Consider the following 27,334-nt stretch of genomic DNA (forward strand, 5'->3'; position numbering starts at 1 on the left):
TTTTGAGACACACACACACACACACACCACACACACAACACACACACAACACACACTACCACACACACACACACACTTGTGGTGGTGGTGGTGGTGGTGGTCCCAACCCTGAGCTGAATATTACTCTAAAGTGTGTCTTCCCTCTTGGTTATTGTCTTGTGGCTTTGTGTGCAGGGGCTTTTTGTGTCAGCCCTGCTAGAATCGGCCTGTTTACTGTGATTAAATGGGAGCAGTGGAGGTTGGGAGACTGAACCGTGACTCTTTCAGAGTGAAGGAAAGTTGCAGTACACACTGCAGTAGCTCTTTGCTGACACAAAGCATCCCAGTGTGTTTACAAAAAATGTGTAATTTAAATCTTCATATATGTTTATGATGCCTATAATTATGTTTAACGCCACACATCTCAAATTTGTATGCAGTGGTAATTTAGTTTACGACTCTCTAGTCTAACTGCTTTTCCCTATTTTCTCTTTAGTAAAATCATTAATTAACACTTCAGAGCATATGGAGCTGTCAACGCCACCTGAGTACCATCATAGATGTTTGATTGGTCGGCTGTTAAACACAGTATTTAACTCTGAATATAAAAATGTTAATTTCTGTCTGACAGCCGCACATGTACTAAATTCTCTTAATCCAAAGTGAGTAAGCATACAGTGATATACATAAATAGCAAGCAGATTCTCAAACGTGAGAGGCTGTAACCAGCAATTGTTGGTCTTTTACCTGATCATTTAAATTATTAATGAGTTATTATAAAATTGCATTATCTGTCTATCAGTTAATTGGCTAATTGTTTGGGCACTTGTGTAGATTCACACCATTAAATTGTCTTTTCCTCTGAAACTGATTCCTCTGACAACATATTCTTTGAAGTAAAGTGTATCACTGCTTTAAATAAATGACCTTGATTACACAGTGGTAATAACTGGACATAGAGCACAGAGGATTATAGGTCATGTATCGTTTTTCGCACAGGGGAATTATGTTAGTCAATGTGGTGGCACCAGGAGTTGGAGGGAGTTATTAGGAATGAAAATGGATTGAGGCTTCTCTAATTGTGAGCTCACCTTTTGTTGAATAATGCAGCCCATTAGCTTCACTTGGTAACCCAAAAGTCAGAGAAAAAAGATTTTTCTTGAACTCGTATCACCTGAGTAGAGGTTTCCTATAGAGAAGGGGCAATCCAAAAATCAAGGGTTTTGCACAGTGCTTTCTGTAACTTGAGTCCAGTAAAATTATGCTTCTAAAATCTTTGATGCTGCTTTGGTCCGTCTTAACCACAGTCTGCATTGACTGTGGTTAAGACTACTGCGGTCTCACCGAAATACATTCATAAATAATGGAATTATTATATGTATTTATTTATTCTAAAAGTTTCAATCCACGCAGTGTGAAGCTACATACAAAACATGTTTTGTCAGGTGGCCTGGATTTGATCCATTTATAGAGCTTAATACTGAGTACAGCTATTCAACAAGACTAGTAGTTATATATTGTATTGTATTGTATTGTAAACTACACTATGGTTTAGTGTTAGAGAAAAATATAACTAGTATGACTGGAGTAATTTTATACTTAATTGAAGCTATTATTGCATGTAAAGTTTTTATCAGATTACAGAGAGAGGGAGACCGATTTAAATAGCCTTGCGTGATAACTGATCGTATCTCTTTGTCTCTTCAGGTATTTGGAGATTACTATCACTTCCGGCATCGTACAGTGGTGAAGAGATCGTTGTCAGATCACAGGGGAACACAAGTCCGTCTGCAGAAAGATCCCAAGGTAAGACGTTCATACTCAGGTGCTGCAATTGATGGACTGTGTTCGTGGATGTGGAAAAGGTGTATTGATGTTTTGCAGTATGCTGTGAGGAGTGGATACAAACGCTATATTTGTATTGTCATCCGTGAGTGCTGGTTGTGGGGTTACCATTAGTGTATCTACGGATAACATGGTCTCTTTTCTTGGGATTTTGGGAGGAAAATAGAACTGAATCAGATATTTGGAGTGCTTGTATTTATTTAGCATTTCACCCAGTAAACATTTTTTTAAAAAAAATTTTTTAAATCAACATCATATAATCACTTGCTGTGTGAAATATATAAATTTGTGTATGTAACAAACTTGAGCTCACTGCCTAAACTATAAACTGGAGCTGTGATTGTTTATCCATATTTTATATGTAAATACTTTTCATTCATTATTAAGAAACCCTAAATATACCACAATAAGTAACATGTGTTTCTTACACCAATAAGCTAAACATCTTCTTAACTCATGATATTAATGTTCCATATATTCACCCATTACTGTTTTTCGACATAATAAAATACCAAATTAGTTTTTTTTTAATTAAAAAATGATGTGGGATTTATTCATTTTAAAAAGCTGTTTTGATGAAACTTTCACTGTCTGAATAATTAACCTCAAATCATCATTCAAATGAGTCAATTAGTCCACTAAATTACCTGTTGTTGTGTGTAGTGCAGGATGACAGGCACACTAGAAACCAAGAGGAATATGGGGAGCTAACAGTCACAGGCCAAAGAACCAAACCAAATTTACCACCACCTTTTTTTAATGGCTTGCTCAGACGAACCGCAACGTTCAAACTGCCTGTTTTCCTTTCACCTTAGTGTTCGAAGGTGGGCTGCTGCTTCCCTGTGGACAGACACACACAATCCTCTATGGATGAATCTAGTTCCTCCTCAGTGACTGATCTAAATTTAAAATTTCACATGTCTGTATTTTCTCACAGTTTTGCAGGAAAGTTGGAGGTTAGTTTGAAAATGAGCCTGTGTCCTACCCCATTGGGAAGGACAAAGGGAAGAGTGTGAAATTAACATTCATAGCTGTGGGAATACAATGGAGTGTGCAGCCGTGAAAGAGGATGTATGAATACTTTTCCATCAGAAAAGCTCCCAACCTTTTTAAAAATACTTTTTTATAAAAAGTGACTGACTGAATATAACAATATAAAACCTTAACAACAAATAAGGTAGTTTTAAATGCCCAATGACTTTGTTTTTTAGTCTTCTTAACTAACTACTGAAATTGTTAAATAGCTTACAGCATCAAAGTAAATGCACCTGAAGCAACAATATCTAGAGTGCTAAGCAAAAATATGATATGAGCAAAGTAAGATTAAAAAGTATAGAAATGCACCACGTAAAGGTTAAAGCTAAAGCTTTAAAAAAATAAATAATTTAACTAACAATTGACGATTAATCGTTTACTCATTGTAACATCAAGAAGCAGTTTAAAAAATGGGTCAAAGTGAGATAGTCAAATGTCCAACAAGCAGTCCAACAAGCAGTCCAAAACCTAAAAACTAATTATTTAATAAACTATTACGCAAAGACAAGGAAAAACACACAACTTTGGCAGCAATGCTACTTTGCAAGGTGGTGGCGTAACCATCTGGAGCAATTAGGGGTTCAATGTTTAGCCCAAGGACACGTCAAGGAACTCTCGATCCAACTGCCAACTCCGTGATTAATGGGCAACAGTGACATGACTGTTATTTGGATTTGATTGACCAATTGGTGGATTGAGTAATCGTTGCGGCTGTAAAGAACTATATAAAACATTCAATTATATAAGTCAAACTGTGGGTTATGAAAATCAAATATGTTTCTGCTCTCCGGGGGACGGCGTACTGGTGGCACTGGTTTCATGTTTTACTTCAGTGGTTTGCTGTGTTATTATGTGTAATGTACCTCCATTGTTTTTTATATAATATCTGTGAACAAAGGGGGTTGTCAGTCTGTTGTTGTTATGACAGGAGTTTTTGGATTGAATTCAGACAGCATCTCTTCATCCGCAGTAAAATAAAAAAAGTTTACAGTTGACAGCAGCACTTCAGAGCAGCTGTGTACTTGTTAGATGTCACTGAAACGAAGACAAAACAGTCACTTTTAAAAAAAACCTGGAGCAGCCTTTCTTGCATCGCTCGCTGACACTCGCTGTCAATGTGAAGATTATTAATTGGAACCTCTTCTGCATGCTATTTATTTGTATGTGCTCCTCTGTGGTTCACCGGCTGACAACTCTGTGCATCGGGAGAATATTTAAGTGTTTTATCATAGTGCAGTAGGGTGCTTTTGACAGCTTGCATACCCAGAGCACAATGGTTACAATGAACAATGAATCTAAAATGGCTCCGGCTTTATATAGCTGCAGTGATCAATTGACTCCAATACTGATCCAGCAGATTGGCTCAGCCCCTTTTACTCAGTAGTTTGAGTTGTCCTCTGGTTCTTTTTTTCCTCCCTGATCTCAATTCAATCTTGTGTTATATTTTCTCATTCTCCTAATGATGAAGCCTACCAGCACCGTGAAGTGTAAGAAAATGTTTTCCCCATTTCTCTACCGTCCCATAAGACTGTTTCTTCTTCTTTCTCTGGAAATTATATTAAAATATTTACATCTAAATTGTATCTAGTCATTTCAGTAAATGGAGCATTTCAAGGACGGCTACAGTGATTTAGATTAATTTCCATATAAAGTGCAACTGCAGCAGCATTACATACGTCAAAACTAATCTGCTGCCTTTAATGAAACCTGCCTTAAGGTATTACTGACCATGCTTCATACTGTGCAGCTACACAGTACAGGTGCACACTGGGAATAGAGCAGCTTCTACTGGGTTTGTTTGCGTACATGTTAGAAATGGTCCACCTCCCTCTTTGGGATTTCCTTTATCACTGTGGCTCCATTTCCTGTTGTTGAATTCCTTTTTTCCCACAGCACCTCCAGAGAAAGTGGAAACTGTTCAGGAAGGGTCAGGTCAGCTTGTCCGTACCTTGTTTTATTTATTTGTTTGATTATTTAATCAAGGCAGCTTATGCTGCAATAGCTTGCAATTTCTACCATATCCGATTTTTCATGCATAGATTCACTCCTATCCAAACATCGATACACTTCTGCTACTGTACTGCACTTAATAGTCTGATCAAAGCTTTTATAAAGCAGCAGATCATTGCAAGTTTGATCCACATTTGCATCAGCTGCACAGTTTTTGTGAAAGGGGAAAACATTGCAAAAATATTCTTAATAGGAGGAATTAAAAAATCCTAGAGAGACTGTCCTCGCAGCTTTTTAACTGGTCGAGATGAAGCCTGAACAAAAGGCTCAGTAAAGTCTCTTTGAAGAGTGTCTAATTACTGACAAAAGCACCTGGACCTCTGCCAGATCTCATAGACTGGCTAACAGAGCCCTGTTAATAGGGTCTATTGAAGATTTGAAGCTTGGGTCTATCTGCTACCTCCACGCCTTCTACTGTCGTCTGTTTTATTCTATTGTTGCTTTGGGCACTCTTGCTTTGCTTCACTGTTTTTGTTTGGTTAGTTAAAAAGAAGAGAATGAATAGGACATACATGGCGAAGCAATGATTGGCTCAGAAGCACTGAATTTAAGTAAATCTGTTTGACTGCTGTTAAAGCTTTTATTGCAAGTTTCATTATTATGGCAAGAATAGAAGCAGCTAACTTAAAAAAGCTTTGGCATAAACATAAATGACATAGCTACCGATTTAATTCAGTTCCTTTATGTAATGATGCTTTATTTGAACTTTCCATTTGGCCTCAGAGGGAGGATGCTATGTTTGTATAATGAAGAAGGACAAAGCAGTGGGTGGGCAAAATGAGTGTGGTGGGGAATCTATTTGTTGGACAGGATAGGACTCTCCACCTAAACGTGAACCGAGCAGTCTGCTTGTGAGCATTAGTTCTGCATTGGATCGGTCTGGACGCATGAGATAGACGCCGTTTTCCATTTTCAGAGCTCATTTATAATAAAAAATGCTGTTTGTCAACTTCTGGGCTTTGTGTTCTGTCACAGACTATTAAAGAATTTTCAAAAGACTCCTCTCATGAAAATTGCAAAATAGAAAATGGAAATGTTTTGTTGTTACACTACTGCCAAAAATAGGAAATCTGTTCAGTATGAATTATGAGTTTGGTGCTGAGAAGTAGGACTTTTATTGTTTCTTGTTCCTGTTTACAGAAGATAACCTTTTGATGGAAATGAGGACTTTGATCTCAAGTTCAGTTTAATATTCAGTTATATAGTCACTGGTATACTATATTCAAATTACATTACTTAGAAATTCAGATCTGTAACTTTACATAAAACTGATCAGTGTTTTTAATGATTCATTTCACATTGTGCACTGAAATTGTTTATTTCTTCCCACAAATGGAACAGTGAAAGTACACAAATCTTACTGTGCTAATAAACAATATTCAGGAAGTTATGTTCTCCAGGGTTGCCTGATTGAGAAGCCTCTCTGCTGTGGTTTGACGGTCATTTCCAAAAATCGTGCGCAACATTAAAGATGGCTGGCTGCACAAATTAGTGTGTGGAGAACAGAGTAACAGAGGTGTCTGCAGCAAAAAGAAACAAAATGGTTGCTGCTCAAGTAATGTGCATGTTTGCAGGAGGTATATGAGCAATGAGCAGTCATGTTATTGCATTTTTGTATTAAAGCCTGACTCTGTGTTTCGACCTCAATAGCAGAGGGACCAAGTAATTTCCCTTTTTTAAGGAACAAATGGATCTTTGATACTGATACACTTTAATTTAAATACAAATTTACAGTGGCACCTTTGTGGCTGCAGTTTCCATAACCAAATCATTTTTATGGTCATGTCGTGACAACAAGTCTTGTAATCGGTAAACACACTTCCAATTTGACATGTTGGGTGTCATTTTTCTTTAAGAGTTGCTTTACCAGTCTGTCTAGTTAGACCTAGAAGCCTTTTTGTAAAATTTCCCACACAGCTAAAGTGTGAATAGAAGCTGTCACGTTGTCAGGAAATGCATGCACATGAATACAAAGTTCTTGCATATCATGGTTTTGTTTATAGTGTGAAAAACAAGACCAAGGGAATCAAAAGTTACACCATGCTCCTGCAGTGATAATGAGATAGTTTAAGGAGCAGATTTGATGCAGTACAAGCTACACGGTGCAGTAAACAGTCCATTCCCTGGTACATTATACATAACTTGCTGTGTTGCCCCAGATAAGAAATATTGCGCAAACATTGCGTCTTTTTTCTGAATCCTGTTACTTTTGAACAGAGTCAGCATGTACATTTTCCACCAAAGAGACCCACCTTAGGTATGTGTGAAAACCAGACTGGTTTCATACAGGATTTTGTGTGTGATTGAAAAGCGGATAAGGAAATGGAAGAAGGGAAATCACATACACCGCCTTATGACGCAGGAGAAAATAGCTTTGTTCTATCTGACTGAAAAACACATGTAATGAAGTCAAATTTGATTCCTGCACACAACTGAGTCTTTGTCACCCAGACTGTAGTGATCATTTTCAGTCAATACTGCCATTTTCTTGAAAACAGGAAGCTGATATTAAAGTCTGACTGAGGGAAGCAACTCAACAACTGCCTTTCTGTCTCTAAAACTGCCTCAAACTAATGAGATGTGGTATTAATGTCATGTAGGAGTAGGTTTATGACACTACAGAGATGTGAATCTCCTAAAAATGTGATACGGATAAGATCCATATTTATTGATTCAGTGAAGATGCATTTGAGCAGCTGATATGATGGCATTCATTTTAGATTAGACTGCACATTACACAGTTAGGAAAAGAAACGTCAATCTTGGCATTACAATAAGGATGACAAATGTATACAGTATGGGCACACAAGCTTCATAAGTTCCACATTTTTCTGCGACGTGATGTACCACCTTCATTTATCCTCTCATTGTCGTCTGCAGGAGAAAAGAGACTAAAATGCAGAGGCAGTAGGACACAGACATTTATTTTTTGAATATGGTAGATAAGGTTTTATTCCTTCCTCCAAAAGTCCACAATCTGACAACGCCAGCACAACGAAGAAGTTTACAGTGCCACTTTCCACTTTTTTTTTTTTTTTGCATTTTCCTAATTTATATTCTAAGCATATACACTAAGGAGACTGTGAGAGTCCCAATGGCCTGAAAATGGTATGCTACTTTGCTTTGTTTATCTCCTTTTTTACCCTAATTTATAATTATTTATTGAGGCTTTTCATACTTGTATTTGGATAGTGACAGCTTTAAGACGGGGAAGGTTGGGGAGAGAGAGGGTGGATGACATGCAGCAAACGGCTGCAGCCTTTCTCCGCCTCAGTACACAACACTCCAGCAGGTGAACGACCAGGGCGCCCTGTTTATCTCCCTTTTCGATGATCTTTGGAGTACAAATACAGACAACTTACTAGATATTTCCTCTCACCCAAGCACATAATGCACAAGCATATTGGTGGCCAGTTGAATGTTGGATGAAGTCTTTTTAACTGAAAACATTTGCTGACATATCCATCTGTTTGTCAGCAGTAGCTGCCTTTATGTGTCAGGGCCCATAATTGTATCACTCCCTAAGTGCACATGGAAAAATCTATCTCCCAGTTTTGTGTGTAAACTGCCAAAGCTGCACGTCAAAGGGCTGATCTCATCCTCCCTGTAAGAATCAGATGAATTCTGGTGGAAACGTCTCCTCCACTTAGACTGATTCTCACCAGTCATGGGAGCGACACTAACACGAACAGCCACACACAAACCTTTCTGCTCCTTGAAGTCAAATTATTCCATTATAGCGTTATATTATGGTAGTGTTGAATTGGCATCGCTTCAGTGTAGCAGCTAATGTGACCTTCATTACTTCTTTCCTTTTTTTACTCGTGTCTCTAGTGATCTGCAGAGGCGGAGAGAGAGAGAGAGGTGCACTGTGATTTGGTTGTCCTTCACATCAGGTGCTCCGTCCTTGCAGCAGGCAGTTCTCTGTCTTCCTTCTCTGACATGTTTTCTTTTCCTGTACTCGTGTACCCAGGCGTTTTGCTATACACCAAGCACGATTCTGCAGAGGGAGTAAGATGCAGGCTTATTTTCACTGTATGCATTCTGCTTCTATCAACACTTTCTGCGGGAGCTCGCTCAGTATGAAAGGCTCCTGCAGACTTGGGTTACTGTTGTGTAGCTAGATTTGTACTGAATGTGTACCTCTGTGTATATTGTTAGTGCGTATACATGTTTAGGTGTACCCGGAAGCATAATAGATCCTGGTGCATCCCATTTCACACTAATCTAGAAATTTTAATTAGTCCCGGGTTGCTCTGGAGTTCATCAGCGAGTCTCATTAGTGAGGAGTCCACGATACCCCTGTGCCTCTAATCTCCCTCTGTCTGCTGTTATCCTGCTGAGAATTTGGATCTCTATTAATTTATTTGACGTGGTGACCCTCATGCCCAGCACATAATTATTTCTTCCATGTTTTGTTTTGTTTTTTTTTATATTACAGTGGGCACTTTGTGTGTTTGTATTTTCCTTTGCTGACCTTTTTGTTTGGTTAACTAATTTCTACATGTATTTCTGTGTTTGTGTGCTTCATGTTTAGGTGACTTGGGCAGAGCAACAGGTGTCGAAACGGAGGAAAAAGAGGGATGTGTACACAGAACCTTTTGATCCCAAGTTCAGAGACCAGTGGTACTTGGTGAGTATGAACACTGCTGAACAGAAACTTTATTGGACAAAAGGCTGTGTGTGTATTATTGTGCGTGCGTGCGTGCGTGCGTGCACAATATAGCACTGCACACTGGTTGAGCTTTTTGTCTACCAAAAGTCAATACAGGTAATTAAATTTGGGGCTTTGATGTTTCCCCTGAGTCAAAAGACAAGCCTGTATGAATCCAATATAGCATCTTTGTGCGAAATGCTGTTTTGTGTCTTGTTTGCAAAAGAAGGTGCACAAGTCTGGATGACTTTATTTAAAGGATTCAGCTTGAACACTAACAATACACATCGTGCCTTTGAATTCTGAATTGCATGCTTTTTAAACATTGGTGGTTTACTTCAATCTATAGGCTACACAGCAACAAAGAGAGAAACGGAGGGGTTTCACCTTGAAGCGCTCTTGTTTTCAGTTGATTGATTTTCACGTTTGACTTGAAGAATGTCACTGATACATTGGCCCTGTTAAAAACAGCAGTAACAACCCCTGAGATTCTCTGTTCGGCTCCACTTTCCCTTCAATTACTGTGAGAATGCTTCAGGCGGAAGAAGATTCATGGTGATGCAAAACAGACTTGCATCATCAGTTGTTCAAAATGTCTGTGCTTTAACAGAGGCGGACTGACTTCCCCAGTGTGGTGCAGTAGTTAGTGGCAACTTGAAAGGCAAATGAGGTAGATAAAAGCCTGCTGCCACATTGTATCAATGTGATTGGATGTAATAGATGCTACCATATGTTCACAAACGGTATTTCACTGATAGTAAAACCTGTCTGTGATACATATGTTCTAATCACATTTTTATCTTTTAGGGCTGCTATTATTAATTGTTTTCATTATCAATTAATCAATCAATCAATTAATGAAAATAAGTCAAAGTGATGTTTTAAAGTCTAAAACCCAAAAATTTTTGTATCACAAACTGAATTGTTGTTGACCAGCGGACATTTTAATGTGTTAGTGGGGCTGGAAGAAAAGTACGAGGATTACCAGGATTCATCCATTGGGTACGAGGAATGACTGCACCAAATTTAATGGCAGCCCGTCCAATGTAACATTTCACTCTGGACTAAAGTGTTGGACCGACCGCCTGACTAACATCCCCGGTGCCACGCTGCCCATTAACATTGCTAAAAAAAGATTTTGATGGCCTATAGCTCTGTGTAATCTAACAGAGTGGTTTGCTGAACAACTCCATGGAAAGAGAACAAATGCATGAAAATGCTTAAAAATTAAAATTTTCTGGTTTATCCTGAACTCCACAGTCATTTGACATTGATTTGATTTGTTTGTGAATGTTCACTGATTCAATTTCAAGATGGAAATTATTGTAGACAGGTCGTATACAGTCCAAATATCTATACTTGGCTGAGTTACAGAAAAAAACAACACTTTCCCTCATTATGGAAATACATTCTGTGTACTTTAAATAATAAGTAATTGTGGTGATATATTTTCAGAAGTGCAGAAATATGCTGCCTCTCCATACAGGCACATAAATAAGTCTGTGCCTCATTAAAACTGAACCTGGCTGGCCAGAGGAGAGTGGGTGGGTCTGCTGGCAGGGTGTCCTTGGTGGACAGATGCTAATGGTCAGCATCTGCTGTTACAATGAATATTTAATATTTTCTGATATTTATTTATCTAATTGATAGGCAAGCCTCAAAGCAGAGATCTCAAGCTGTACACATGCTCAGGTCTTCAGTGTACAGAAGGAATTCTGAAATTAAGGTAGAAAGAAAAGGACTTACTTGAGAGCAATATTCAAAATAAAACGTTGTACTTGCCTCTCTCAGATTTTTTCTTTCTTTTTCAATCTGAGTCAGCATTGCAGATCACAGCTTTCAGTTTTAATTGATTTTCCTTATGATGGTGTCAATGACGCTACAAGGTTTGCGAAGCAGACCTCATCCTGTGTGCACTAACAAGGGGCTGAAATCTAAGAGGAGAATATGGCGGTATGACGGTACATCAGACATACGACACATGGTGGTGTGCTTTTAAAAAATAATAATAAAAAGAGCTTTGAACTAGATGAAAGCCAGACATGGCTTTGGACCAAAGGTCAAGTTGAATGCCAGAAGCATATCAAAAAGCATACAGAATCATTAGGCCTACTGTGTGCCATCATCCAGTTTACTGCTGTGTTACTTGGTATTAATAATAAATGCAATAAATGCAAGCATGGCACTGATGCTCTCAGAAAATAGATACTCTTTGTAACCTTGCAATACTGCCCTCTCCTCATAGAGAAACTTTAGCGATTACTTAAGGAAAAAACGACTGAAATTCAATAAGATGTACCTTTTTCCCCTGATGCTTCAGTCAAAATCTCCAGTCTTCATCTAAATGTCTAAAATGATTGCCCTTATGTTTTTTTAAGCCCTTCCAGATTTAGTTAAAAGCACATTCTTGTCAGCATTCAGGTGTCTCTCAGATAATTGGATTCCTTCTCAACCGTTATTTGCTTTCTCCATCCTCAGTACAACGGCAACCACCGTGACTTGAATGCCAAAGCTGCATGGCAGTTGGGCTACACAGGTAAAGGAGTGGTGGTGTCCATTCTGGATGATGGAATAGAGAAGAACCATCCTGACTTGATGCAGAACTACGTGAGTACTACTCCTGAATGAGCTGAAACATTCTGTTTTCTATGGAAAAGCTTTTCTTTCTTGTGTCAGAATTGAGTGGCTGATGGATTTTAAGAATCATTTCCGTGCAAACAGATTTTGAAATGTTAAATTTTGCATTTTGAATGTACCACACTCAGAAAAATCTGTTTACGTATCAGAGTCTTAACAGCTTATCTGTATTTTTTAAGGACCCAGATGCCAGCTACGATGTGAACGATGGAGACCCCGATCCCCAGCCTCGATACACGCAGCTTAATGACAACAGGTAGAAAGCTATACAGATAACAATTTAATTTCCACTCTTCTCTTTGTCTTTTGGCCATCCCTGAAACCACCCACTTGTGTTTTATAAATGCCGGCTGTGTGGGGGGACATGTCAGGATTAAATTGCACTTGTTCATTAATTTGTCCCCCTTACTGTTTGATGGCTGACGGATGACATGTAAATAGGCCAGTGGCTGTTTCTCATCCACTGTTGAGTCGAAGGGCAGCATTTACGTGGAAAAAAAAAACTAATTAAAGGCCATAGCCTATGGGGGTTGTTTTGTCCAAGACATTTTAATTTTCTGCCATTTAATGCTTTTTACTCTCCAAAAATGGGCAATTAAATCCTAATATGAATCCTGCGCCCAACTCAAGAGTTTGTGGATTTGTTTTGGCCTGCTAAATCACACAAGCACCGCCAGGGCATCTCTATAACCTGGGTAAGTAGAGTAAATCTACACTAGGATTAAGGTAGTGTGTGAATAAAATGGCTTTATTGCAGTGGCCTCTGCAGATGGCATTAGGAGTTGTTTACCACCACAGTGATGTCTTGCAGAGAATTGATTGAATTAAGTTCATCAGCATTAATGAAACAGAGCAAATCTCTTGGCTCTGGAGGGCCCTTGCTCGTCTTCATTCATTCCCACCGCCTGCCTCCCTTCTGACTTTAATTTCTGATTTGCTGTAATCTGCTGTTTGTGGGCCACTGGTCTGAGAGGCTTTTTATTTCAAGGCTCACCATGATTACTAGTGATTGGCAGAGAAGATTATAGTTGGAAGGATAGGTGGAAATCAAACGTTCCTGGGACAGGGGCCTGGAGCGGGCACCATGGATATAACAGTCAGAGCAACAGAATAGCCTAAACATACTATAATTATGCTAAGTAGCAGTTTCATCTCCTTAAAGGCTTTGTGGAGCACATAAGAGTTGGAGGTTGATTGTGGAAGGTGTGTAATTGTTTTCATATTCCAAATAAAGTATACTTCTTTGGGCAGAAACAAACATGCACGCACTTATCTGTAAAAGTTTTGATAAACATGGAAACAGTTCAAACAATGTGCCGTCACTTTCTGATTCAGCCCAACTGAGTGTTTTGTGCCAGTGCCTGAAACTGTTTTCACCACCACCATCAACAAAACCCTAAATGGTGGAATTTCTTGCGGAAGAATGTGGTAGAACATCCCTCCGGTGCAGCTTCACAGATCCATAATTTGTGCCAAGGCACGCTTAAGCTCTTCTGGTGGCTCATAGTGGCCCAGAGCCCAGCTAAGACACTTACTATTGATGTTTCCTTCATTTCAGCTGCACCTCTTTCCAACCCTCGCTCACCTCAGCCCTTATCTCCTGCCACCCAGCTCTCCGTGTCTTCCTTGTGGCAGGACCAATTGAGAAGGGGGCATTTCTGTGTATTCGTGTGTGTGTGTGTGTGTGTGTGTGTGTGTGTGTGTCTGTATCTGTGTGTGTCTGTGTGTGTCTGTTTCTGTGTCTGTGTGTCTGTTTCTCTTACTTTTTACAGTGGGTTGGTGCTGATGCATGTGTAAACAACTTGTGGGCGGGCATGAAAATGTGTAAGGTTGTATAAGACTGTAAGTGTCTGTTCCCTGCAAAAAGCCCAACTGTGTTCACCTCTATAAAGCTGTCTTTCTTTCCCAGCATACGGGAAGCAGTGAGGATGGCTCTATAGCAATGTGACCATTCACCCTCATGTTTATCTAAGCATGTGATCTAGATGTTTCTCTTTCCAGGGTTTCCTCTGACTCCTATCAGGATGGTTTCCAAATGTGCATTTTCTGGATTAAACCTGTATAAACTGGCAGGGAGTCTTTTTTTAATTTATTTTTTATTTTTTAAAGAAATACTCAACATTTTGCCTCCTGATTTAGAGCAAGGCTAGCTCTCAATATGATATATACTATGCCAATATCACCCTATTCAACATGTGCAATAAACTGATTTCTTTTCTCGATGATTATGATGAACAGGCAAAAATAACTTACTTTACAAAACAAGGGGGTAGTGCAGACTGACTACACATGTAAATTCAGAAATATTTAATGTGCAGTGATTGATGAAGGGACATATTTAACACTATGGCAAACAGCAGGCTAATTAATTTTCACCAGACCCTACATTAATCTCTCTCTAGACATTTTGTTCATATTCCTCTCTTCACCATGCTCTATAAACATCACCAGACCTTTTGTCCTGAAGGCCAGCTCATTAGTAAACTGGCAGAACCATTAACAGACTTAAGAATGAGCAGAGCATAACAGTTGTGCAGATTTACCTTTGAGGTTCAGTGCAAACCAGAGACTAATGAACAGCGAACGCCACTGTCCACAGCCTCAAGAGCCTCAATGATTTTTTAAAAGTAATTAAACTAATGCAAGAGAGAGAAAGCAAGTGAATGAAAGATGTTGTTTTCCACACTCTGATTACAGGTGAGAAGTGGCACTTAGAAGATAAATAAAAAAATAACACCGCAATGTTGGACAAGTATATATTTCACACTATAGTTGTTTTTTTGTTTGTTTTTCATGGTTTTCTTTTTCGTCACATATCCTCATAGTCATCTTGCTGTAAAGTCACAAATTTTTAGATATCGCAAACTGCTGAAGCCAAATGTTGAACTTGTCAGGTATTAGACAGTATGATTACACATCACGTGGCACCAGAGGATCACAAGAAAACCTGCAGCATCAGTAGTTCTGGCCATTGCAGGTGAACACTTTTCTGGGTTTTGCGGACACAGTTTGGATATGTCTGTGTGACAATAGCATGTCTCTGTAGGAAGTATCCACAGACAGGCAGTTTAGGCTTTACACAGTGATAATGGTTCTGCCAGCTGTGGGTATGAATACTGATCATGTTGTTGGCCTCGGGCCTGCAGCCAACTGTAGTTCGCTGTAACCTGAGTTAGTCTCTGTGCATAGAATATGCCAGGGGGCTTGTTCTGGCCGTAATCGGTACAAGACTTTACTGAAATTGCTCTTTGTTCACCATAATCTTCTATTATCACCATTACGTATGACGCAGAGTCCTGGCTTATTGCACAATGTATCAGATACAAAAGGTGTTTTGAAGTTTCTATGAGACTCTCCTGTTTCTTTTTCAATTGAGATTTTTTAAGAAGGATTAGTGAAGGCATAAAAGTGGTTCAAATAAAAAACAGTTGTTATTCACGCTCTGTTGGTGTAAGTGTGTTCAGATGAATGGACAGTTTGCATTATATTGGTAATGTGGCAGACACCCACAGTAGCTAATTGACTGTTGCTTCATTTAGTTTTGTTTTGGTTCACTGGAAGCTCGTCTAAATTAGACCGGTGTCTCATTATTCTGTCTAAGTATTCATGGTGTGTCTAGACACGATTGTGTCAAGTTTTATTAATTAAAAGGACAATGTGATAAAGCATTTGATAAATTAAAAGCTTTAGACTGATTTTATTTATGTAAAAATACATATTTAATTTGCTTAAACAATGTATTTATATTGTACAATATAACTTTTATAACAAGTATATCTGAAAGGGCTATACAAATAACAAACCAAACTCCATTTAACAAATGGTCCAGCAAGTTTGTTTTGTCTTAAGATAATCACATGGTCACTGCATGGGAAGTAAATCCTAAAACATCTTTTGTTGTATAACCTGCTATGAAATCCGAGTCCTTGACTTATGCATAACGGCATGTATCAAAAATTCCTCCCATACTGCCTATGAGGTATCGACAAGTACACATGTCTGTGCACTGATCTGAGACCACATTTATTTGCCCTGAAACGGGACCCTGCTACCCGAATCATACAACTATAGCAATCATACAGGTTTAGTAGTATACGCTTGTTAAAAATGTTTTATAGCACCAGAATGGATAATAGTGGCTAGTGGTTTTTAAAGAAGTGGGAGCTGATGAGAGTTGGAGTGTGGTCCTATAATTGAGGTCTGACAGTCTGAGCCTGTGTGTCAGACAGATATTGCAACACTGATAATTAATCTGTGTCACTTGTTAACAACTGATTGAACAATGCTGTACTTGTAGTGACAGACAGCTCTTTGTTCCTGCAGACAATGTCTGGGAGATGTTTCACTTCATGTGATGATCTCTGCGCTGTGCTGTCACCTCTTTAGCCTCCTTTGTAAACCCTTGGCCTGGAGGGGGACCCCAGGTTTGGTTTAATGTGACGTTTGTTGCCTTTGTCAGAGGAGTGGTAGCTCCCTCAGGCATCCCATCGTGACTGATCATCCTGTTGACAGATGAACTCACAGAGTCATGGTTTCTAATTAGCTGTGGTTTAATTCTGCATTTGGGAATTTGGGCCGTAAAGTATTAAAATCTTTACAATTTGTAACATCATGAATGAACAGTAATCAGTGAAGCATTATAATGGCTTAGGGCTGTACGCGTAATGTTACTGTGATGAATAGTTTCTTATTAAAGGTCAGAGCAGGTTCAAGATTTTATTAGTTTGTATAGAGCAGTGATTTGGTTTCAAACAAGGTCTCCAGCAAATGAGGAGCAGAATATTTTAACTTTTAGCACATTTTTTGGAAGTTGGAACAACAAGGGAAGAAATAAGGTGCTGCAACTACTTTGAGAATCGTTTAAGTCATTCTTTAAGCAAAATCCCCCCAAAATACTGTGTTGCCACTCACTATGTGACAATTGAATATCTTGATTTTGGACTGTTTGGTTACATTTTATGGACAAAACTATTAATAAGTTAATCTAAATTATTGACAGATTATTTAATTATGAAAATGATCATCAGTTGCAGCCTTACTTACTTACTTACTTACTTACTTACTTACTTACTTACTTACTTACTTTTGTATCCTTTTGGATTGTAACTCAATTTTAACATTGTAATTCAGACATCTCTGAAATCAATTACCTGTATAGCTAAAACATTAGTGATACATTTTCTAAAGACGGTGCTTAATTGAGTCAGTTCTAGATATATAGGCTACCACTACCATAAACCATCATTTGACCTTGAATGTCATTTGCTGAACTAAACACCCTTGATTGGATTCACACAGAGCAGTTCTGCTCACTATCTGCAAATCGATAGTTAAATGAAAATGCCTTCATGTTAGAGACTCGTGCATGTGCAATTGCAGAGAGCAGGCTGATTTCATATGAAGTTCATTCAAGTGTTTGACCCACTGATGCACTCTTCCTCACATTCTTATTGACTCGAACAGTGAGTGGGAGCAGTAAAAGGATATCTTCTTGTATCCATTTTATCACTCCCAAGAAAATCACTCCCAAAAACCTGATTATGCAAGTAGTTCTTGCATAATCAGATTCTGAGACCGAGAGCTTCACCTCTGTAACAGCATTTGTATGCTATGAATCAGTCCACAGTGTAAATGAGTGTAATGAATGTGTCAAAGGGAAGGTTTGGAAAAAACAAAAAGGCTCAGTTGAACACTGGTGGAATAGGCCTGTGCATGCCCGGCATGCCATCGCAGACACCTGAGCTCCTCCTTATTATCAGCTGCATCACAAACACGGATGCTGTAGGACATATGACTCCAAAGTCAACAGACTTTCCAGGAAAGTCAAGATAAAGTTTTCTGGAAAAGTGTGTGTGTGTGTGTATGTGTGTTTTAACATGTTTACTTTTGTCTTGTTTTTACTATCCAGCAGCTCATGTAGCCTCCGACTCCATCTAACTGGCGTCTTGTGACACATTAGAGATGTGGTGCCAATGTCGACTGTGGCACTGACATTAACCTCCGCCCTCTCATCTCATCACCATCTCTAAAGAGATCTCTCGAGGCCAGCAGATTAATTACAATACTCTGACCTTCTGTCATTATACCTGTGTCTTTAATGAAAGAGTTTTGTGAAGAGTTTAATTGCACTTCAGGAGATTCAATTTGTGGAATTAATGATTTCTTTAATACGCATTAAAAACTTGTATCTGCAGTTTTGGCAGACTACCGTCAGATTAAATGTCCATATCCTGACAGCAGATATAGTCTATTGTGTCAGGGAAGGATATCTACTGCTGGTGTTTTGATTCTTGGGTTTTTGGTTTAGCTGGATATGAATAGTGCTTTATTGTAAGCCTGCTGGCATAGATAGTTCTTTCAGTAGTGAATATCTGCTGTTTCTGTCGTTTCCTGGTGTGGCACAGTGTTTCCTTGGCTCCAGCATTCCTTTCTGGGAATTGCTGCGCTCCAGTGGGGGTTGTGCCATGGTTTGAAGGGCATTAAGAGTGCATATCCATCTGGCAGACCAGGGGAATGCACCTGACTGGAATGTGAAGATCAGCTCCTCTGTAAGCAGCTTCCTGGATCTCTACACTATGGTTCCTGGAGCTAGATCTTACTACAGAGGCTCAGGCTTAGTGAAGGACCCATTGTGTAAATGGCAAATCTAATTCACAATTTCCTCCCCTGTGTGACGGTAGTATGTCATCTTATTTCCCTTTTCCCTTGACTTGATTCAGGACCCATAAGGCATTCCAAGGTTACTAATGCTGGAAGGCCATAGATAATGTATGATGATCTCCACTTACTGACTCAGTGTTTTCTTTTGGACAAATTTGAATTCAGATTTGTTTAAATGAATCAAAGCCAAGAACCTGTCTCCATGAGTTTGTTTTGTCTCAGTCTACAGCTCGACCACGGTACACGAGGGAGCACATTCTTCACAAGCAAGAGCTGTTAAACATGTACGCTACCTGTGGGTATACAGTATATACCCGTCGAGTCAGACTGCTGCCCACCTAGAGCCAGGGTCTGCTTGAGGTTTCTGCCTCTTAAAAGGAAGTTTTTCCTTGCCCCTGTTGTCGAGTGCTTGCTCATGGTGGGAACTGTTGGGTCTCTGTAAATAATTTTACAAGGATTACAGGCTCTCTCTATTTGAAGAGTGTCCTGAGAACTTTTATTTGGTATGGCACTATGCAAATAAACTTGAATTTAATTGAATATAGAGTAAAGTGCTGTGTCGTTAGGTGAATGACACAAGTATTTTTGTTTAAACGTGTCTCTCACTTTCTCATTCCTCCTTCTCTCCAGGCATGGAACACGATGTGCAGGAGAAGTAGCCGCAGTAGCCAACAATGGGATCTGTGGAGTTGGGGTGGCCTACAATGCCAAGATTGGAGGTACGGTCAAATTTAAAACAAGTAGATTATTTGTCCTCACAGGGGCAAACCTTAGTTTCATCTCTGTTTCTTTTTTGACAGCCAGAATAGCTGAAATACTTGTTTTACAGTGCCAGTGTTATTTTCAGTCCATTTCCCGGGCACAGCATGACACTGAATCTCGAGCATTAGCAGAGTTGTGATGTGGATTGCAAATGCACTAAGTGTGTTGGTTTTGCATGGAGTAACAGTATTCAAAAAGCACAGAAACATACAGTTTCTAAAATAGTACGCTGTGGTAGCTTTGAGAAAAACTGTGTTAACTTCATGTCAAATTTACTGTTCTGAGCTTATATACAGGTTAAACAAAAATGGCTGATATAAGTCACTTCTAATCCATTTGTTGTAAATTGGTGCAGACAAATCACACCTTTCAATATACTGTCAAGTACAAACCTAACCCTACGTGTTGCTACCACCACAAGAAATACCAGAGTGGAATTAACACCTTTCTGACAGAAACATAACATTATGCGCTTCATACTTTTTTTTGTTCCAGTGCTGCTGTGCTGGGTTGCATTAGATTGTACAGCTGTACCTAATAAACTGCTAACTCAATGCATTTGGAGACATCTGGTTGTGCTGGTGGTGTGTCTAAAGGCTGAGAATGAGATAGAATGGGGGGTTGACTGTAGTGCTGCAAACTTGAAAATACCGTCTTTATAGTTTGTTGAAGGTAAATCGCCCACTTTAAGATTGTTTTTGAAGCCATGTCACAGACATGCTGAAGTCAAATCATCGGAATACACATTTTGCAGAGCCTCGTTGATACCCTGCTGTGATGTCGGCCCTTGCTGTTCTCGAGCAACGCATGCTTGATGGTTGATTGTGTCACTCTGGCCAATGAAATTTCATCACCCAGTGTCTGTCACAACCACTGTGTGCATGCAGAATGTTGCAGACAGTGGTTTCACCTTCCTCCTATATTTATTTAAGAAAGTCACTTGGCGACAGCAGCAAGGAAAAACCTCCTTTTAAGAGGCAGAAACCCTTGAGCGCAGATTCGTTTTTTTTTTAAAGCAAAAACTCCCAAGACATTCCTGAATGCAACTGTCAAATGCGAGGATTGCTGCTTTTATCAGATTAGCATTTTAAATTGAATATATCAAATTTAAAAAAAAAAAAAAATAAAAAGCGTGCACAAATAACTGTGAAATATTAATTTGTTTGTTCTAAAAAAGGATTTTGCACCCTGATGGGTTGTTTTCCTTCTGCCTGTTGGGAGTGAACGTTTTTTGTAGTCCCCCCCCCCCCCCCCCCCCATTCTTCAAAAGAAGCTTCATGTACACAAGTTGGTTGTGTGTACAACTTGTGTACATTTTTCAATGTAAACAACGCATTTCATTATTTCATGATGTTTCATTTGAGGGTTTTTCTCTCAGTATGGGTCCACATTTAATGGGCTATGAGGATCAAAGGTGGTTGTTGGTATGGTCACATTGCTGCTACATGTGCACATATGTTTCATATTTGTGATTGCTTATTTCTTGTTCCTGTGCTGTGGAACGTGTTGTCTGTTGTGGGCTCTGCTGACTCCAGGATGTAGCATAATGATGTGTAGTCCTTTTTTAAAATGTAGGAGCTCCTTTATCCCAGTGCAAGCTCCTCTCATTAGCTCTCTGCTTATCTCAATAACCTCCTTCCTACATCCTGCTCTCATAAAGTTTGAACCCCGTCAGAATGATGCCATAACTCTAGTCTTTATGATCATTCCAGATGGCAAGTGGGAATACACCACATGGCATTCAGTTTTCTAACATAACAAGTGAGCTGTGTGTGGTCATGTAGGTGGAGCAGGAGGCGGCCCGGGGTTGCGAAAAACCTACACATGTGCTTTTATCCACACTGAAGGCTCTTTTCCACCAGTATAATCAGAAGTCCAGAAACTATAAAAAATCTAAAAGAGTCTATTTGTGTTTGCTCTTCCACTACACCTCAACAACTGTGAATGACAAAGATGTGTAACATTGAAATCATTGCAAAGAGTGGAGAAAATATTTCAGACATTCAAATCTCATTTATTTGAATACTATATTTTCCATTTTAAATCCATCATTTTCAACTTGCTCTCAACCTTTCAAATCTCAGTTTTTTTTTAATGTTTTGATATACGATGTTTGATGGTGAATACACAGCACACAAGTACAGGAGAGTCCAGATTGTACAAAGTCTGCAGTAGTTCTCAACAGCATAAAGTCTGATAGCCTTCTCAAAAACATCAAAAACAAAAGGCAGGAACCCAAATTGTCATTTTAAATCCACAGCAGCAAGACCATTGTATTTCTTTTGGTGGCCAGGGAGAATATATATCAGAAAGATATTGTCCAGAGGGAGCAGTGCAAAAGCTTCTGTGACTCCTCACTTGCCCCCATGCCACCTGCTGTACTGTGGCTCATTATTCAGCCAGGAGACTCTCCTGTGAAATATCTCCATGGTAGTTTCCAACACAGATTGGTTGGCTTAGATCTTCCAAAATTAATTTGTCCGAGGTAAAAGTAGTCCTTCAGGTGAACTTAAAACAAAAAAAACCAATAAAAGTACAATAAATTAAGCACCAGTTTATTGCAGTTGTCTGTTCACAGATGCATTGTCTTTGTTTTATTTACGATGACGTTTGTTTCAGTCAACTCACCGATAACGTTCTTGCCAAAAGTAAGATGAGAAGATCAATACCACTCTCATAGCCATTCATTAAATGTTACTCTACAGTTTCATATCAAACCACTTTTACCTGGTTTTACACTTAAGTCTTTGAATTAATTTAACAAATGAGATAGAACGTGTTATTTAGTGAGCTTTATAGGTGGTCGCATGTGGATTTTGTTACCTTTTGGACAGAGCAGGGTAGCTGTTACCCCGTTTCCAGTCTTTATGCTACACTAAGCTAACTGGCAGTAGCTTCATATTTACCGTACAGACATTAGAGTGATATTGATCTTCTCAGCTAACTGACTTACTTAGTCTGAATGTGTTCTATCTTATAACTCCTAACATTGAATGGTTTATAATACTGGTCTATGCATATACACAAACAAATCGATTGGACCTTGATGTATTATCAACCTTGGTCTGTGGTTTTGGGGATAGATGAATGTTTTGGGATGAGCACTGGAGATACTAGAGTATCTTCAGCAAATCACATGGCCCTCTAACAGAAGTGCAGGCTGCCATGGAAACACTAGCAGCTCAGGGCCTGTTTGATGCTTTTGGAGGACTTCAAAGTGCCAGTGCTTGGTTGCTTTAACCCATATAGAGCAGCATGGAGTAACCTGACCTGCAATGCATCAAAGGGGGAAATTAGTTTGTTTTTCAGTGTCTTTGATTTCTCACCACGTTTCTGTGAGACATTGCTGAGACAGAGAAGGAGTTCTGTTTCAAGAAAACCTTCTGACCATGAAGCAGAAATAATTGGTTAGGACACGCACAACACTGCATTGCGTTTTCTGTGTGTTAATGTTGTATCTCTGGTACAGAATTTGATCAATAATCACTTTAAATACCTTTTTATAATTAATCCTTAGATGAAGCCTACACTTAAACATTGTCTGAGTTGTTGACTTCTCTTAAGATAGGAGCAAGTCTGATTGAATTTACACTTGCACAGTTGCACTGATTTCATCCAGACACGTAGAGGAAGACAATTAATGCTTTCTTTAATATTTTTAAATGAATTTTCAGTCTCTGAAGTCCGCTTCACACTTGACGAGGCAATTGCCCCACAATGCAATTGATCTCATTTTATTTCTGTTTTTGTTTTTTTCAAACCAGCTCAGGCGCCAAAGCAGATCAATAGAGATAGCATTGATTTACCTGGTGCGTTCCATAAGAACACCACAGTGGATGCACAAATAACTAACACCAGCAGCATACGCTGTACCATTGCATTAGCTGTACACATGCACACAGATAAAGTATGGCATTGCAAACAAGTGTGTAAATATGCAAATCAAACAACAAACCATTAAATCGTGCTGAACATGAGCTTAGTCAGGTAAAAGTGCACAGATAAAACACCATGAACTAAAGCACTGAGCTGCAGACTAAAGGATCAAAATCCTGTAAGATTGTTTTTACTTGCAGCACTTTTAGCATGTTTCAGTGTTTGTGGTAAAAATACTACTGTTCTGATTTAGTATTCAACGTTGTTGAATTCGTAATAGTTGAAAAAAAATCCAAATTGATGCAGCAGAATCAGTGATATCGTGTATGTATATAAACCTTTGTTCGTTACCCACAATGCAACTCAACTGCAGACAGGTTGGAGATTCGAGCGTGTTATGTTAGTTGTTGCTAATGAAGCCTTGAGATTAGGAGCATGCTACAAGGGTCTGGTAAACTCCACAACCTCTGATTTTTCAAACCAACCTTGATGCTGAAGTCAGTCAAGTGACATCACTTCAGGCAATATATCCGATTTCACGCAGCCCCCCCTGGAGCCACAAAATACTTTTATAAAAAAAAAATTCACATAGGCAGCAGTGCTCCCCAACACCTGTAAACCTGTGAACCTGTAAACCTTGTAAATTTTCACTAGGTTTTCATTTCATATGAACTTTTACTTATCATAAAATCAGTTTTGTCATCTTCTGTATGTGTGTGTGTGTGTGTGCAGGTGTGCGTATGCTGGACGGTGAGGTGACTGACATGGTGGAGGCCCAGTCTCTCAGTCTGAATCCCCAACACATTGACGTCTACAGCGCCAGCTGGGGCCCAGAGGATGACGGCAAAACTGTTGATGGACCAGCCAAACTTGCCAAAGAAGCTTTTCTACGTGGAGTTACAGAGGTGTGTGTGTGTGTGGGTGGTTTTGTGTGTGTGTGCCGTGTGGTTGGGTGTGGTGTGTGTGGTGTGTGTTGTGTTTGTGTGTGTGTTTGTGTGAATGTTTGTGTGAGACAGAAATTATTTACAGCCTGTGTGTGGCTTCCTTTCAGCAATCAGTAATTGAACTGTTCAAGCATGAGAGGACACAAGCGGGAAGAACAAAGCAGTTTTTGACCCTGACAATTATGAATGGAAGGGAATGTCTGTTCTAAAAACCCACCAGGGAGAAAAATCTTTAAAAAATGAATAAAAGCAGCACTGATACAATTTAAGTATGAAAAGTTGATTTAAAAAAAATATATATTCATTGTTCGTTGAAGGGTGCTTCTTAAACTGCCAGCTCATCTTTTATCTCCCAGCTCTTTCAGTCAGTCAGCATGAGGTCTCTTCGAATGTGAAGTGTTTTTAAAAAAAATCAAGGTTGTTTTTTAAAAAATTCCAATCAAACACTTGGAGCTTTAAATTACTTGACAAGCATTTCTAATCAAAGGCTCCCAAACACATTCCTAAATATGCATATGCAGGTTAAGACATTTTAAAGGGGGATAATTTTAAAAAGTGGCTTGTCAACATTTAACATTATCTTAATATTAAGCAAAAATGTACAACACTGCCATGTGACCAGTCCTGTTGTTGATAGGAGCATTCGTTTTAATGCATGAGACAGTGTCGGATACAGAAAATGAACAAAATAAGCATACAGATCACACCCCAGGCTCTCATATCTGCACTCCATAAATACCCACATCCATCCAGCTAACACTGACTCTTGTTATGGAGTGGTAGGATTCAAGGCATGTGCCATAAAGCTGATTGGAACCGCTGACACTGACTACTGAGATAATTGCCACAGTGACAGTGTTGTCAGATGGTGGTGTGGGTGGTGCATAGCTGGGTTTGATCAATGCAGAGAGCGACGGTTCCACTCAATACAATGAAGCAGCTCTTAGATGAAAATTATTGCACTTCAAAGGCTGAGAGGTTGGATGATTTATCACAATGACCTGCTGTCATATAGTGCCTTTTTGTATTGCATTGCTGTCATGCGATATTTAACTCTTTTTAATTTACTGAGTGACCACCCCGGACCTCTGTGATGTATGCTGCGTTTAAATGGGCCCTTTTGAAATGAGCCCTGGAATTAATTTGCCCTACTATAATTGGGATTCCTATTAAACAATATATAAGATTTTGGTCCAGTGGCATGAATGAATGAAAGGGTCTGTGGTTGTCTTTTACCATTTGTCTGAATGTACTGTACGTTCTCCAGGGTCGTGGCGGTTTGGGCTCCATCTTTGTGTGGGCTTCTGGGAACGGAGGGAGGGAGAAGGACAGCTGTAACTGCGACGGCTACACCAACAGCATCTACACCCTGTCCATCAGCAGCTCCACACAGAACGGCAATGTCCCCTGGTACAGCGAGGCTTGCTCCTCCACCCTCGCCACCACCTACAGCTCGGGGAACCTCAATGAGAAACAGATAGTGAGTTACGGTTGTATCCAGTGTCTTTTCTCTCCTTCTCTTCCTCTGCTTGTGCTTTTTTTTTTTGCAACAGTCTGATTATAATTAGTGCTGATCAGTCGATTCAGCAACAACAATTTTGATTAATTAAAGGTGCCCTCTGGAGTTTTCTTGTTTACCCTGAATGTATGTTTACATTCAGTGTAAACTCACCAAATCACATTGTGTGTATCCTTGAGGTATAACAAACATGGTGAATTCATTTTCTTCCTCATAAAACATTTCCAAAGCCAGTTTCTCCAACATTTTGAAACCTGCATCGTTTACATTCATGTTAACTTGCTTTCAGTCTTAATCTTCCCTGCCTTTGCTGCCGCATTGCTGCATTTCTTACCGTGTTACCTCCTCCTGTAGATCAGTGTAATAGTGTGAAACCATTGGCAGGAATGTGTGTCGCATCACCCACATTCATGTGCATCGCATCCCCGTGCATGTACATGAGGGGAACAACACAAGCACCCACTCATTAAAAAAAAAAAAACAACTGCTCTATAGTGCTACTAGAGGTCCAAAATTGCCACAGGATACCTTTAATCTTTAAAGTTATTTATCAACGAGTTCCAGCCTCAAATTGGATGATTCTGAGACAATTTGATGCTTCTGTTTGTTTTTATACAATTGTAAATTGAATAGGTTTGGATTTGTGGTTTGTGGTGTAGCTGGTTTTATGTATATATTAATCAATTTTACCCAGTAACTGCCACAGTTAATATGATCAAATACCAAACATATACAGGCCTATTTATAATGAGAATCTGACAATAATATTTTATTTTTATCGCTGAATCTTTCAATGTTTCTAAACCCTTTAGGAATGCCACTTGATCATACTGTATGCTAGATGAATTTACATTTACACACATGTATAGCTGCAAGTAATGATTATCTTAACTATCAGTTGATCCACCAATTATTTATTGATTAAATTATTCATTTGGTATATAAATAGTCAGAAAAGATTAAGTAAATCCCATTGCATCAGTGCCTGATGTCATCCCTTAAATGTCTTATTTTGTTCGATCAGCAGCCCAAAACCAAAAGATGCCTCTTATTTTCACAGAAGAAAGAAAAGCGGAAAATATTAGAATTTAAGAAGCTGGAACAACAGAATTACTTGCTATTTTTGCTTTGATAGTTGATGATGAATTTTTATCTCAGTGGACTAAGTGATCAATTGAGTAACTGTCTCATTTGTATCATTTGGATCTGCAGCTTTATTCTGTATCTGATGTCTGAACCACAGCATGACTTCTTCATTCTTTACTTCTTTTCTTTACTCTTCCTTTCCTCCATTCATCCTGTCTTGGGCCATTAAAATTATTACGAATAGTGAACGGCTGAAACTCCATCTGGCAATCTGTTGCTGCTTAATATTCTTCTCACAAACACAAAATCACTCACTCACTCACACAC

The 27,334-nt window shown here is 39.1% G+C and overlaps 1 protein-coding gene across 1 annotated transcript in view; it reads left to right on the top strand.

Moving 5' to 3' along the window:
- furina (furin (paired basic amino acid cleaving enzyme) a) overlaps nt 1–27,334 on the top strand; it is a gene marked incomplete at its 5' end in the record, with an annotated part of 73,020 nt that overhangs the window by 29,263 nt on the left and 16,423 nt on the right. Inside the window, 7 exon segments of the mRNA XM_035652302.1 lie at nt 1,687–1,785; nt 9,407–9,502; nt 12,002–12,130; nt 12,340–12,416; nt 19,451–19,539; nt 24,191–24,363; nt 25,670–25,882. Of these exon segments, the coding sequence (XP_035508195.1) occupies nt 1,687–1,785; nt 9,407–9,502; nt 12,002–12,130; nt 12,340–12,416; nt 19,451–19,539; nt 24,191–24,363; nt 25,670–25,882 (876 nt within the window).

Source organism: Morone saxatilis, unplaced genomic scaffold (genome assembly GCF_004916995.1).
Source record: "Morone saxatilis isolate NCDOM2014 unplaced genomic scaffold, NCSU_SB_2.0 Contig11, whole genome shotgun sequence".
Lineage (NCBI taxonomy): Eukaryota > Metazoa > Chordata > Actinopteri > Moronidae > Morone > Morone saxatilis.